The 14,528-nt window shown below is 41.3% G+C and overlaps 1 protein-coding gene across 1 annotated transcript in view; it reads right to left on the bottom strand.

Moving 5' to 3' along the window:
* Positions 1-425: 425 nt before the first annotated feature.
* LOC124234957 (mitochondrial import inner membrane translocase subunit Tim23) overlaps positions 426-14,528 on the bottom strand; it is a 34,726-nt gene continuing 20,623 nt past the window's right edge. Inside the window, exon 7 of the mRNA XM_046652663.1 lies at positions 426-1,009. Coding sequence (XP_046508619.1) covers positions 894-1,009 — 116 coding nt within the window. The 3' untranslated portion in view covers positions 426-893. The remainder of the gene's footprint in view (positions 1,010-14,528) is intronic.

Below are 14,528 nucleotides of genomic sequence, written 5' to 3'. Positions count from 1 at the left end.
ATCTAAAATTAGCAAAGAATAGGTATATCTTTACTGACTCCCATTTTCAGTCTTTTTCTGCAAACTCTTCACATCCACTCTTTAATTTTTAATCTACTCTGTTGCAGATGAAATATATTAAATTTTTTTTTTTTTTTTAACAAGAGGACTTCAGCTAAGGTTCAGTGCTTTTCTGCCCAATTCCTTCTTAGTAGATGCATCCACAAGGGCCCTAGTTGACTTTTTCCAGTCATAATCACCACCAGTTGTTTCCTACACTACTCTAATGGAATATGGTTAATCTGAAATATCTTGAGGTTGTTCACTGTCAACTCTATTGGAGAAAAATCTCCTAGCTGTTAATGCTGTCGGTAGCCCTTCATTTCAACACAACCGTGACATGTTTTAGTCTCTGGGGCAGAAAAAATACAAAAAGAAAAGAATAATTTTCACTTTATACCCAGAAAGATCTTTTAATGGAGATGCCCACTTTGTTTATGTTGGAGTTATGACTTTGGTTCTGTTTTCACCCTTTATTGGGAATACAGGGCAATATTATACTTTTGAATCATTAAATGAACAAACGTGGTATTACAGTATGGATGACAAGCATGACCTGAACTCTGGGAGTAAGTGGCTGTCCAGTTCAGGGGGTAGGAGAGAACAGGTGCAAGATCTTCTTCAAAGGAGAAGAGAACCACATTACTCAGCCACCAAAGGGTTTTGGCTTCAACTCATTAATGGCTGGAAGGCATGCCAGTCCTGGTCAAACATCCATGGTCTTCATCACAGCAAACTGGAATCCCCAATTTTTCAAACTAATTGTAGGCAGAAGAGAGAATAACTCCAGACTGACTTATAAATTGATCTGGATAACTACTAAAGTGTCCTCCATTCACAAGCTGGCAAAATTTTCAGAGTGACTGTTGGAGCAAGGAGCCTTTCATGTGCTCCCAGTTGTTATATAGAGCATAGAGGCTGGTAAGTGTTAGTCCTGTTAGACCACCTCGTGCTACGCCTCGAAGACCACCTGGGGGAGAGAGAAAAAAGAAACAGCCTTGCATTGTGTAGTGTTCTAGCATCAAAGGGTTAAATAAGAGTGTCACAAAATTGAGACACACCATTCATGATTATAAGTATTCAATCCCAAACAAGAGAATACAAGTTTTAATGTAGGAAACCAAGACTAGGAGAGAAATCCCCTAAATTACTTAATACGTTTATTTTCATATTCACAACCTTTTTTCACTTTTCACAATTTGTACCTAAGATCATCATCTTTAATAACTTCTTGATTTTTCCCCATCCAACTTGTTTCCACAACACTTTTGCACAAGATCTTATGCTTATTATTATTAAAATCCCAGCCAGATCAATAATTTCCTGCTGGTCATATAGTTTATAACTTCACTGGCATTGTCGATTGATTGAAGGCTGCGGTGTCAACAAGGTGACACACTCTGGAAACAATACTATCAGCCTTTGGACTCTGGACAGGTCCTCTAAATATTAACTTTGAAGACTCAAGAAGCAGTGGTGATAAGACGGGTATAAGCAAGCTCTGAATCAGGAGCTGATCACTGCTCTCTCCCACACTGTGTCAGACAGTCTAACACAACTAATGGGCAGCGAGGCGCTTAGCATCATCATACTAGTTGAAAAACATTCAAGGATTAGACTTTGAACTACTTTTGCTTCACAACAAAACAATTTTTCATGTGGAAAAAGATTGGTAATAGATATTTCATATGAAATGCAGAAACAAAAATGTTTCAGTTACCTGAAAAATAGCTCCCAAGTCTAATAAGAGGAACGGAGGTAGCAAAAGCAGCTTTAAAGAAATACTTCTTACAGTTTCACAAACAAGCAGGAACCATGAACTTCGGGCAGTCTGTACTGTGCCAATGGAGTACTTGTTCCAAGTCATGTGTTAGGAAAGCAAAGTGGATTGGAGCTGTGGTCCAGTGGTTACCCCACTAGAGGCCCTGCAGCTATGAGTGAGTAAATTCTGTGAAATTCAGTGATGTGACCGAGTTAGAAGACTCCAGACTAACCATTTCTGCAATGACTGTCCTGCCAGGTGGCTTCTGCTGATAGATTAAAGGGCCACTCCCTACAGGGGCCTCTCTAGTCTGAAGACTTCTGATAGCCGACCTGCTTAGGCTTCCACTATGAAGTGCCCTAATTATCTCTATCAAACAGACCCCAAAGAAACTGCAGACACCATCTATAAACAGCTGTCAAATATGTGGGAGGGGGACGGGGACAAACGTTAAAAAAGTGAAGTAAATGGGAACTATCTCCTTGAAGTCCACGTCATTTCTTTGTATCATCTTGCCATATTTAGACTAGGCATGGCAGCTGAGTTGCAACTGCATTCAATGTGGTTGAAAAATTGTAAAAGTAATGTGCACTCAACCTGCTCACTCACAACAATCTGTTCAGTTTAATAAGGATCTACCTTGCTTTGACCAGTAAGTCAATAAAATGTTGCAGGATCTGAAAGTGAACTATAATTACACCAAATACCTAAAAATGGAAAAACTAAACTATGAAGCACAAAAGAAAAAAGGCTCAGGGGGCCGGCCCCATGGCCAAGTAGTTGAGTTCATGTGCTCCGCTTCAGCAGCTCAGGGTTTCACTGGTTCGAATCCTGGGCGTGGACATGGTACCGCTCATCAAGCCATGCTGAGGAGGAGTCCCACATGCCACAACTAGAAGGACCCACAACTAAAATATACAACTATGTACCAGGGGGATTTGGGACGAAAAAGGAAAAATGAAGTCTTTAAAAAAAAAAAAAAAAAAAGGCAGCTCAGCTATCTGCAACAGCATCACTATGGCTCAGTTATTAGACCTAAACTTTGAGTGTAATGAGGGTTCTTTCAAGCAGCTTACAACAGAACACTACTCTAACTCCATTCTGAATCAACACAAAGCAAAGCAAAAGCTAAGGTGGCCTTACTGCTGTTTGTTAGTAGAAAAATGATCGAGAGCAGGTTATTGAAAGAAAAATTTTGCAGACACTTTCCTGGGACCAAACATTCAACTTCAGACTAACTGCCCTCGGCCTGTAGTTGAGTACAGGTCCACAGGACTCTCCAGTCTGCCGGCTGGTTTGGAAAGAGCCGCACACTGTTCCTTCCAGTGGGCCCTTTGCTTTGAGCGTCCTAAGGACACGGTTTCTACTTGGCCCTTTTGGAAGGATTTTCACACTAGTTCTCAGCTATCAAATAACAAGCCTCCTTGGGCATAGGTGCCAGGGGTAACACAATGACATTGAGAACTGTAAGGCTTTAAGATCTTTGGGACATCAGTGGCATATTAAGGTTCCCTTAAGAATAATTTATCCCCCAGAAAGCTTTCTACTTTCTGGCCAGAATGAAACAAACTTAGTTCAAATGAATTAGGTAACTTTTTCTAGTCTTCAAAGAAAGTAATTTCCAGCAACAAGACACCAAACATACATAGTCTTTGATTTACTAAGCACAGTTAATCCTGACTCAAGGGTAGCCTTTTATCACATACCAGCCATGTTTTAGTTTTAACTCTTTCCATTAACTCCAGAGTTTTCCAACTGGTTGATGTGTTAAGTTTGAGGGCCTTCAATAGGCACATGAAAAGATGCTCATCATCGCTGATCATCAGGGAAATGCAAATCAAAACTACACTAAGATATCACCTTACACCCATGAAAATGACAAAAATATCTAAAACTAATAGTAACAAATGTTGGAGAGGTTGTGGAGACAAAGGAACCATCATACACTGCTGGTGGGAATGCAAACTGGTGCAGCCACTATGGAAAACAGTTTGGAGATTCCTCAAAAAATTAAAAATAGAAATACCATACGATCCAGCCATCCCACTACTGGGTATTTATCCAAAGAGCCTGAAGTCAGCAATCCCACAAGTCCTATGCACCCCAACGTTCATTGCAGCATTATTCACAATAGCCAAGACATGGAAGCAACCTAAGTGCCCATCAACAGACGAATGGATAAAGAAGATGTGGTACATACATACAATGGAATACTACTCAGCTGTAAAACAGAACAAAATCATTCCATTTGCAATAACATGGATGGACCTTGAGGGAATTATGCTAAGTGAAATAAGCCAGCGAGAGAAGGATAATCTGTGTATGACTCCACTCATATGAGGAATTTAAAATTATGGACTAAGAACAGTTTAGTGGATACCAGGGGAAAGGTGGGGTGGGGGTGGGCACAAAGGGTGAAGTGGTGCACCTACAACACGACTGACAAACATTAATGTACAACTGAAATTTCACAAGATTGTAACCTATCATTAACTTAATAAAAAAAAAAAAGTTTGAGGGCCTTGGCTTTAGGCTTTCTGTAATCAAATTTCTGCCCAACGGAGCACAGGAAGGTGATTAGCAAACACACTTGCTTTGAACAAAGAGTAACCAAATAAGGCCAACGGTCAATCTCTATAAAGCAAAATAAACACGAGACTTATGCTTCACAGTTTCACCTTCTATCTTTTGGATCCTTACACAACTCTTCCAGAAAGGGCAAATATTCCCTCTTCTAAACACGGGAAGATGAGGCCCGGAATATTCAAGGTGCTTTGTTTGTGGGACATAAAGCTGGTTACTGGCAGAGCCAACATATTAAACTGACAATTACTTTAGGGTAGGAATCAGCAAATTTTTCTTAAAACAGCCAAAAGTAAGAATTTTAGGCTTTGAAGGCCCAAAGGATATTACGTAGGGACTTACATAACCATTTAAAATTTAACTGCTTAAAAATGTAAAACATTTGTAGCCTGCAGACAGCGAACAGCCAGACATCTGGCCAGCAGGAGTTGGCCACTGCTGCAGACGAATAGCGCTCCCTACACACTGAGATGGCTACTAAATACCAAAAATCTTTTGCACTATTTAACTTTAAAAAATTTTGTCAAATTTATTATTTTTAAAAATTGCAGTAAAATACACATAACATAAACTTTACCATTTTTAAATGGACAGTTCAGTATCATTAAGCATATTGGCACTGCCGTGCTATCAACACCACCATCCATCTCCAGAGAACTTTTTCCACCTTGTAAAACTGAAACAAACTATGTACCCATTAAACACTAACTATCCCCTCCCCAGTCTAATTATGCCTAATTTTTTATGTTGATACGTCTTTGCTCACTTTTAATTTTATTTTTATCAAAGTAGTCCATATACATAATTTTAAAAGTCAAGATGGTACTAAAAGATTTGAGCGATGCACAACAATCTGCTGCACTCATCATCCTCATCCTAATTCCTAGCTCCCAAAGGCAACTACTTTAATTCTTTGCTCTGTTACCTTCACGTTTCTTAACAAGATGATTATCTTCCTATTTCTTGATTTTTCAGTCTTAGATACTGTCTACTGACTTCCTACCAGGAAAACTGTGTTAAGTCTTGTGAGAATCGTATGAAATGTGCTTATGGTGAAAAAAGGAAGTTACTGCTTTCTATAGGTTATCTCCTTTACAGCTCTATGAAGGGAACAGAGGTCACCTTTGTTTTACAGACAAAGAAACTGAAATCCAGACAAGTTCTCTCTGTTCACAAAGCTCTTTAGTGATCAAGTCGATCCAGTCTGACTCCAAAGCCCACTGCCTTTTTCACCATGCCTCCAGGAAACAGAAAGGAAAAATCAGCAAAATTTCTTGCAAAGCTAATAACAGTTAAGCTCGGCCTTAGGGATGGACTGGATTTCAAATTTATCTGTTTGGTCACAGGATGTGCATAAGAAAGGTCTGAGAGAAAAGTCTGGAAAGACAGGTTAGGATTAGAGCATGGAAAGCTACAGTGAGAAGTTTAAATTTCGGTTGAAAGGCAGCGTGTCATCATCAAAGGTTTCTTGACAGGGAGTATTAGACTCAGAACCATCCCTAAGGAAGATTAAGTTAGAAATAGAGAGCAGATAAGATAGATTACTGTAGCAGTAGAAGCCTAAAGTCAAAATGGCCAACGAGAAATACTGTCACAGAAGTTCAGGGCTTCTACTCAGGTGACTGGTGGTGACCTTCACAACTGATGAAATGGGGGATGGTGAGAGGAAGGTCAATCAAAGGTGACTGGGTCACTAGAAGGCTGTTGCCTTGTCTTCTCCTTTTTTGCTCTGCTACAGAGTGGAAGCAACATGTGTGACTTTGAAGAGCACAGCAGCTGGCTTTGCTCACCGCCGCCGCACCCAGCCCTCCCTGCAATCCCAGTTCTCCCAGGCAGGGCCAGACTCGCTAAACACGAGTTGTTGTTGACTCGCCACATCACTGGGCCCTTTGAGGACTATTTTTGGCCAGATTCTTGGTCTCTCTGGTGGTTGCTTTTTTGCAGGAGGTAGGAAGTGAGACCCGTTTGAGAATCTTATGGAAGTTTTGGAGGGTTTATAAACCCTGAGTTAATACCTCCTGCTGTAAACTCTATTCTCAGGAGAAGGGTGAAAGTTTAACTCTCTGGAAGTTACAAAAAAACAATTTAAGGCTTATAAGTAAAGGGAAATGCTAGTATTTAGAAGATAAGAACTAATCAAAGTCCAGTTAGGCCAAATTCTTTTCGAGGGCCCATGAAGCTCTATCTTCTCTTTGATTTGGTCCCTTGCCACTTTTCTGACTGCACATTCTACTACTCTTCCCACTACCTTTTTTTTAGAAGAATTTATTTTTTTCCTTTTTCTCCCCAAAGCCCCCCTGTACATAGTTGTATATTCTTCGTCGTGGGTCCTTCTAGTTGTGGCATGTGGGACGCTGCCTCAGTGTGGTCTGACGAGCAGTGCCATGTCCACGCCCAGGATTCGAACCAACGAAACACTGGGCCGCCTGCAGCGGAGTGCTCGAACCTAACCACTCGGCCACAGGGCCAGCCCCCCCCATTGCCTTTTGACTCCCACTTTAGGGCCTTTGTCCTTGCTGTTACCTTTACCTAAATGGCTCCTTCCGGACACCCACCTCACATGCTCCCCCATCTGTCTATCTTGGTTCAAATACCACCTTCTCCTTAGCCTGTCTTACACACCTTGATACATACAGCTGTGCACGTACATCTCAGTTTGCTGTAGGATAAATTGCTGAAAGATTACTTGAGCAAAGCATCTACATATTTAAAGTACCAATAACTTTATTATGCCAAATTGCCCTTCAAAATACTTGCTTACCTTTGCCAATATTTAGTGTCATCTACCATTTTTTTAAAACCAGTTGGTGAAAAGTATTATCCTAATGTTTTATTTTGCTTTTCCCTGGTTGCTTGTGAGACTTAGCAACTCTCATCATTTAGTGGTCATTTGTATTTTTCCCTGAAGTGCTGTGTCACGTCCATACTCCATTTTTTATTGGGTTACTGGTTCAAGTGATTTGTTGAATTTCTTTACAATTTTATTTTTCCTTTTTCTCCCCAAAGTGCCCCCGTACCATTGTATATTTCTAGTTGTGGGTCCTTCTAGTTGGTGGCATGTGGGATGCCCCTCAGCAAGGCCTGACGAGCGGTGCCATGTCCGCGCCCAGGATTCAAACCGGCAAAACCCTGGGCTGCTGAAGCGGAGCGTGAGAACTTAACCACTCGGCAACAGGGCGGCCCCTGAACTATTTTATATATTATGGCAGTTAGTCCTTTGCCTGTTGCCCATGTGACATGCATTTCTGTTTACGGGAAGAATGCTGATGCCAGTAACAGAAATCAAGAAGTCACCAAGAGGCTCTTCTTGGCATATGAACTTTAATTTTGAAGGCCTAGCATTCATTGATAAATAGTACGCTTACCAATAACCTAGATGACAATTAGCTAATTTGAAGAACTGGATTTGTACATCCTTTTACTTAGTTTGCTTTTAGAAGATGATTTTCCTATGGAAGGCACAGGATATCTCAGGATATTTGCGAGGGGAAGGGGGCGCCCATTTTGGTTTCCGAGGCTTTGTTTCCTGAAGATAAGTGACCAGGCCTCTTAAACATTCCTAAGCTTATGAATGATAGCAGAACTACAGCTGCTCTTGTTCTGGTAGAATACTGGTCCTTATTAAACAGAGTTTCATATCCCACAGGAAATCTAATAATGACATTTCAAACCCTCTGAAAAATATTTACACAGCTCATTAAATAAGCATTAGACCTGAACTAAAATCACATCAGCAGAATTACTCCTTTACACTTATCCCCTTGTTGGTCTGACAGTTACTCATTTTCTCAAGTATTTTTCCTCATGAATTTTCTTTCCTCAAAAGTAGCTCCATACCTATGTTGAGTCATACTGCTTTCATTCCAGACTCCTTACCTTTTGTGTACTTTCTATTTCTGAAGAGTACACTGGGACTGGAAATATTTTAGGTCGGCAGGAATTAGCCATTCCCTAAATGTATACTTCTTTCCTTAACAGTTTATGCTAGCTCTACACTAAAAGGGTGCCTCAACTCTTTTCCAAACTCTTTGATCTGGAAGTTGAAGTTATATTTGTATTCGTGCCACACAAAATTCCTAATTCTGTGCTTTGTCTTCTTAAGTTTATTCTAAACCAGAAATCAATAACAGACACTGATTGCCTTTGTTAGTGATTTTGATGTCTTGAGCTAAATTGTTCAGCCAGAAACTGTGAACCAATGTTGGAGCTGTAGGCGTGCAGATTATTTACCTCCTCTATGTTCGCAAATGCAATGGAAACTGAAATCCACTTGTCACCTGACAGAGTTAATGGACATTCTTTTCTGCTTTTCTTCTGAGCCAAGAGCTTCCTCTTCCATAATTTATAAGCTGCGTTAGAAATGCTACTACTACAAGGAAGTCCTTAACACAAGTAGCTAGGCTCCCATTTTTTCGATAATAGTAAGTATTCTGCCTTTTTCCTATCTTTTAAAAACATACAGTACGTCTTAAATTAGATAACTCGGTACATTCTTATATTTAGGGCTGAGCTTACCACAGCAAATGCCCCAGGGGCTTACCTTGAGGAAGAAAACAGCAAGCGGTGGGAACTGAGCTGGAGCCCCAGTGCCCATCCAGTGGGGCAGAAGCAGCTCCACTCGGCTCCAGCCATGTGCCACCATGAATAATGTGGGCTTGGTGTCTTCTATTTACTCAAAAGAAGCTGGAATTCCAGGTTTTTGTGTGAAATCTTAAGGTTTTAAAATATTAATTTGATCTTTTATAAACATAGTTTGGGCCAACTAAACTCTTGCTGGTTGAATGCCACCCTTGTGCTGCCAATTAAAGTTTGAAATTCTTTTGTCTGACCCTAAAGATTTTCAACATCTAAGTATTTTTAGGTTTTTTTTTTGAGGAATATTAGCCCTGAGCTAACATCTGCTGCCAATCCTCCTTTTTTTGCTGAGGAAGACTGGCCCTGAGCTAACATCTGTGCCTATCTTCCTTTATTTTATGTGGGACGCCTGCCACAGCATGGCTTGACAAGCGGTGTGTAAGTCCGCACCTGGGATCCAAACCGGGCAACCCCAGGCCGCTGTAGCAGAACATGTGAACTTGACTGCTGTGCCACCAGGCCATGTTTTAATCTCCATGTATCTATGGCTTTTCTAGTTTTCTTCTTGTAGTTGATTTACATTTTCATATTGCTGTGGTCAGAAAAGATGCTTGATATTATTTCAGTCTTCTTAGATTTATTGAGACTTATGTTGTGGCCTAACATGTTGAGTTATCCTGGAGAATGTTGCGTGTGTATTTAAAAGAATGTGTATTCTGTAGTGTTTGGATGGAAAACTGTGTATATCTGTTAGGTCCATCTGGTCTAATGCACACTACATAATGATAAAGGAAACAATCCAATAAGAGCATATAACACTTGGAAATATCTATGCAGCCAACAGAGGAGCACCTACATACATAAAGCAGATATTAACAGACAAATAGAGAAATTGTCAGTAACAAAGTAATAATAGGGGACTTTAACACTCCACTTACGTCAATGAATATATCATCCAGACAGAAGATCAATAAAGAAATGTTGCCCTTATTATCACACATCATAACCTACAAATAGCAATCTATATTAAGTCGCTGGTCTCTTAAGTCTGACCTTTTACTAAAAGACTTACACTTTTACTCTCCCACTATAATGCTTTATGTTTTTGATATCGTATTTTACCTCTTTTATTTTTGTGTATCCCTTAACCTCTTATTGATAGAATTTTAGTACTTTGAGTTTTGGCCTTAATACTGGTTTCAGAGGTGGTATTCGCCTTACCAGTGATATTTTTTTTTTGATAATTTTCTTATTCCTGTTTGTGGCTTTTCTTTTCCATTTAAATAAGTGCCTGTAACATTTCTTTCAAGGCCAGTTTAATGGTGATAAACTCCTTTAGTTTTTGCTTGTCTGGAAAACTCTGTCCTTCCATTCTAAATGGTAACCTTGCGGATAGAGTATTCTTGGTCGTGTGCTTTTTCCTTTCATAACTTTGAGTATATTGTGCTACTCCTGTCTAGGTGGTAGGGTTTCTGCTGAAAAACCAGCTGATAGCCTTATAGGTTTCCTTTGTATGTTAACTTGGTTTTCTCTTGTAGCTTTTAGGATTCTCCCTTTAATTCTATAATTTTAGTTATAATGTGTCCTGGTGTGGGCCTTGTTGCTTTCATCTTGTTTGGTACTCTGTGATTCCTGTACTTGGATGTCTGTTTCCTTCCTGGTTAGAGAAGTTTACAGCTATTATTTCTTCAAGAAAGTTTTCTGCCCCTTTGTCTCTCTCTGCTCCTTCTGGGACACCTATAATGCAATGTTAGTATGCTTGATGTTGTCCCAGAGGTCCCTTAGACTGCTCTCATTCTTTTAAATTTTTCTTCTGTTCAGCTTGGATGATTTCCTCTAATGTTTTGTCCAGATCACTGATCCATTCTTCTGTGTTATCTACTCTGCTGTTGATTCCCTCTAATGAATTTTTCATTTCAATTATTGTATTCTTTAGCTCTGATTGGTTCCTTTTTATATTTTCTATTCTTCGCTGAAGTTCTCACTGTGTTCATCTATTCTCCTCCCCAGATCAGGGAGCATGTTTCTGACTATTAGTTTGTACTCTTTATCAGGTAGATTGTTCATCTGTTTCATTTACTTCTTTCTTCTGAGGATTTGTGTCCAGTTTCTGTATTTGGAACATATTCCTTTGTCTCATTTTGCCTACTTCTCTGTGCTTATTTTTATGTATTAGGTAGATGAGCTATGTCTCCCAATCTTGGAAATGTGGCCTTATGTAAGAGACGCTTTATGGGGCCTAGCAGTGTGCTCCCCTCTTCACACCCATGCCAAATGCTCCAGGAGTGTTCTGTGTGGGCTGTGTGTGTCCTTTTGTGGTGGGGTTGTTCTTGCTGTAGGCATACAGGTAGGCTAGGATGGCCCCCGGGTCAGCTGGTTGTGAAGCTTGGCTGCACGTATCTCCTATGGGCACTTTACTGGGTGGGGCAAGCCCCCGGCACAGCTGCTTCAGGTCTGGAGGCACACATCTCCCGTGGTTTTGCTGACAAGTGAGTCAGGCTCCCAGCAGGGCTGGATGCTAGGACAGGGGGCACACGATTGCTACGGGCCCCTGGTGAGCTCCTGCAGCACTCGGCTGTCTCTGCTCTGGTATGTGGTGCAGGCTTCAGGTGAGGCTAGCTGCATGACGCATGGCTGTTGTCAGTTTGCTTTTGGGCAGGGCAGGCCTCTGGTAAGAACTAGCTTCGCTGCCCCGCAGTGCACAGCTCCCTCAGGAGCGCTGATGGGCGGGGCAGGCCCTAGCCACAGGAGTGCACAACCCTGTCAGGTGTTGGTAGGTGGGGCAGAGCCTCTGTGTGGCCATTTGTGATGGCTAGCAAGACAAGTCCCCTGTGGGCTCACAAGTCCGCATGGGCTCACTGGTGGGCAGGGCTGGTCCCTGGAGCGGTCTGCCTGCTGCCTGGCTGTGTTTGACTGCCTTGGGTACTCTAGTGGGCAGGGCAGACTCACGTACTAACAGACTAGAAAAAGGATTCCAATGGCGACTCCCAGGGTCCATGTTAACTCGACTGAACCAGGTGACAATAATGGCTGCTGTCAGCGTCTCAGTCCCTGGGGTTGGGCCCAGCCACCTCCTGCCTCTCTGGGATGCACTCTGAGCTGAGTAAGTCTGTTTTACCAAAAGACTATACGTTTTTCTATATGGTGTTTCTGTGCTGGTTTCTGGATTAAGTCTATGCACGGTCCCTTTAACAGCAGGTTTTTCTTTCCCTGATGGTCTACAGTTTTCCTGAGTGTATTCTCTACTGGTTTTCAAAGCCAGCAAAGCCACTATTATGGGATCTCATCTCTCTCGTGCTGGATCTAAGAGCTGGGTTGCCTAATGTGGAGTTCAAATCCCCAACTCCTCCAGGACAAGCTCTGTACTTTTGAGATCGCTCCTGGCTGTGAAGCACTGCCGCTAGGATGTGGTTTTTTCCTCAGTGGGGCTGTATCTCTGCCTCTTTCACCCCTGTCTGTGATGTCCCTTGTTGTGGAGGTTCTTTTTATCCAGTTTCCAGATCTCTCTCAGAGGAAATTGTTCCACGGGCAGTAGGTTTGTTGTGTCCATAGAAGAGGTGAGTTAAGGATCCTCCTAGCCTGCCATCTTCCAAAACTCCTCGCCTTGACTTTTTCTTTTCCCTTTTTTCTCTTTTCTGTTGTACCTCTGCCTCTTGTATTTCCTTGTTTGTTTTTTTTATATGCCCTTTATTATTCTCTCCCTAACCATTTCTCATTTTTGAGGAGGGGGGAACATTTGTGAGGTGAGGGTTAAAACAGAAAAATCAAGATGAAAGAAACAGAGGGCTTGTGAAGTACAATGAGCATGTCTTTCTCTTCTCTGTTAAACAGAAAAATGTCCTCCACAGCTGTGTTTGATTAGAAATAAACTGCATCACTTGTCTAAGATGAACGGTGGGCAGGAACAGAGGAATTTCAGGGTCAAGGGAAACACAGAGCCTGAACTCACATACACTTGGCCTTTCATTCTGGCTTTGCCATTTACTATCTGTGTGACTTACGGCAAGCTCTTTATCCCTCCTAAATTTCAACTCTCTTATTTATAAAATGGGAGTGTTATCATCTAACTGCGGTAAGCAGAAATTTGGCTTCCATGATTTTTGCTCCCTGCTCTTACACCCATGAATACATTAGTCTACATGGCAAAAGGGACTTTATGGGAGAATTAAGGTTACTAATATATTGAGTTTAAGATGGGGAGATTATCCTGAATTACTAGGTTGGTTCAATGTACTCACATGAAGCTTTAAAAGCAAAAGGGAAAGGCAGAAGAACAAGTCAGAGAGATTCAAAGCATGAGAAGAGTTTGATGTGCTGTTGCTGGCTTGAAGATGGAGAGGTCCATACGGAAAGCAAGAGAAGGAATGAATTCTGAAAATGATCAGTTATCTTTGCAGAGGACCTGGACTCCCAGTTAAGAACCACAACCCCAGCCAATACTTTGATTTCAGCACCCTGAGACGCTCAGCAGAGGCTGTGCTGTGCTTCTGGCCACAAGGGTGAAAAGAGATCAGATAGCAGCTCTCTCCAAAAGTAGGCAGATCTTGCTCTTTTCTCTGAGAAGTAAGTAGAATAGCAACACTTGTTTTACCTGTGCTAAGTGAAGACCTGCCTTCCCTCTTGATTTGAAGGAACTTTCTCAGTTTTCAGGATTGTGTGTCCCTTTTCCTCTGCCCTTTCCCTTGGAAAGGACAGAGTTTTGATTATTTTTTTCAAAATTCAACGGTATTTAAGTTCACCCATGTTAGGTAACAGCATTATTCACAGTAGCTAAAGGTGAAGCAACTCAAGTGTCCATTGATAGATGAATGGATAAACAAAATGTGGTATATATGTGCAACGGAATATTATTCAGCCTTAAGGAGGAAGGAAATTCTGATACATGCTACAACATCGATGAACCTTGACGACATTATGCTAAATGAAATAAGCCAGTCATAAAAAAAAATACTGTGTGATTCCTCTTATACATGGTACGTAAAGTAGTCAAATTCATAAAGATAGAAAGTGGAATGCTGGTTGCCAGTGGCTGAAGGAAGGGGGAAAATAGGAGTTGCTGTTTAATGGGTATATTTTCAGTTTTGCAAGATGAAGAAAAGTTCTGAGGACTGGTTGCACCACAATGTAAATGTACTTAACTTTACTGAACTGTACACTTTTAAGTGTATTTTACCAAAATTAAAAAACAAAATAAAAAAAAATCCCCAGGGGCTGGCCCCGTGGCCGAGTGGTTAAGTTCGCGCGCTCCGCTGCAGGCGGCCCAGTGTTTTGTTGGTTTGAATCCTGGGCGCGGACATGGCACTGCTCGTCATACCACGCTGAGGCAGCGTCCCACATGCCACAACTAGAAGGACCCACAACGAAGAATATACAACCATGTACGGGGGGGCTTTGGGGAGAAAAAGGAAATAAAATAAAATCTTTAAAAAAAAAAAAAACAATCCCCAAATAACCATGACATTTCAGAGAACCCTAGATTACACTGCAAAAATGCATTAACGTTTTCTTTGAAAACTATGAATAAAAAGCATATGTCAAGTGTATTGAGAGAGCTCTCCATTCAACAGTA

Source organism: Equus quagga, chromosome 2 (assembly GCF_021613505.1).
Source record: "Equus quagga isolate Etosha38 chromosome 2, UCLA_HA_Equagga_1.0, whole genome shotgun sequence".
Classification (NCBI taxonomy): domain Eukaryota; kingdom Metazoa; phylum Chordata; class Mammalia; order Perissodactyla; family Equidae; genus Equus; species Equus quagga.
The sequence above is the reverse complement of the archived record's forward strand: the minus strand, read 5'-3'. Positions and strand labels throughout refer to the sequence as shown.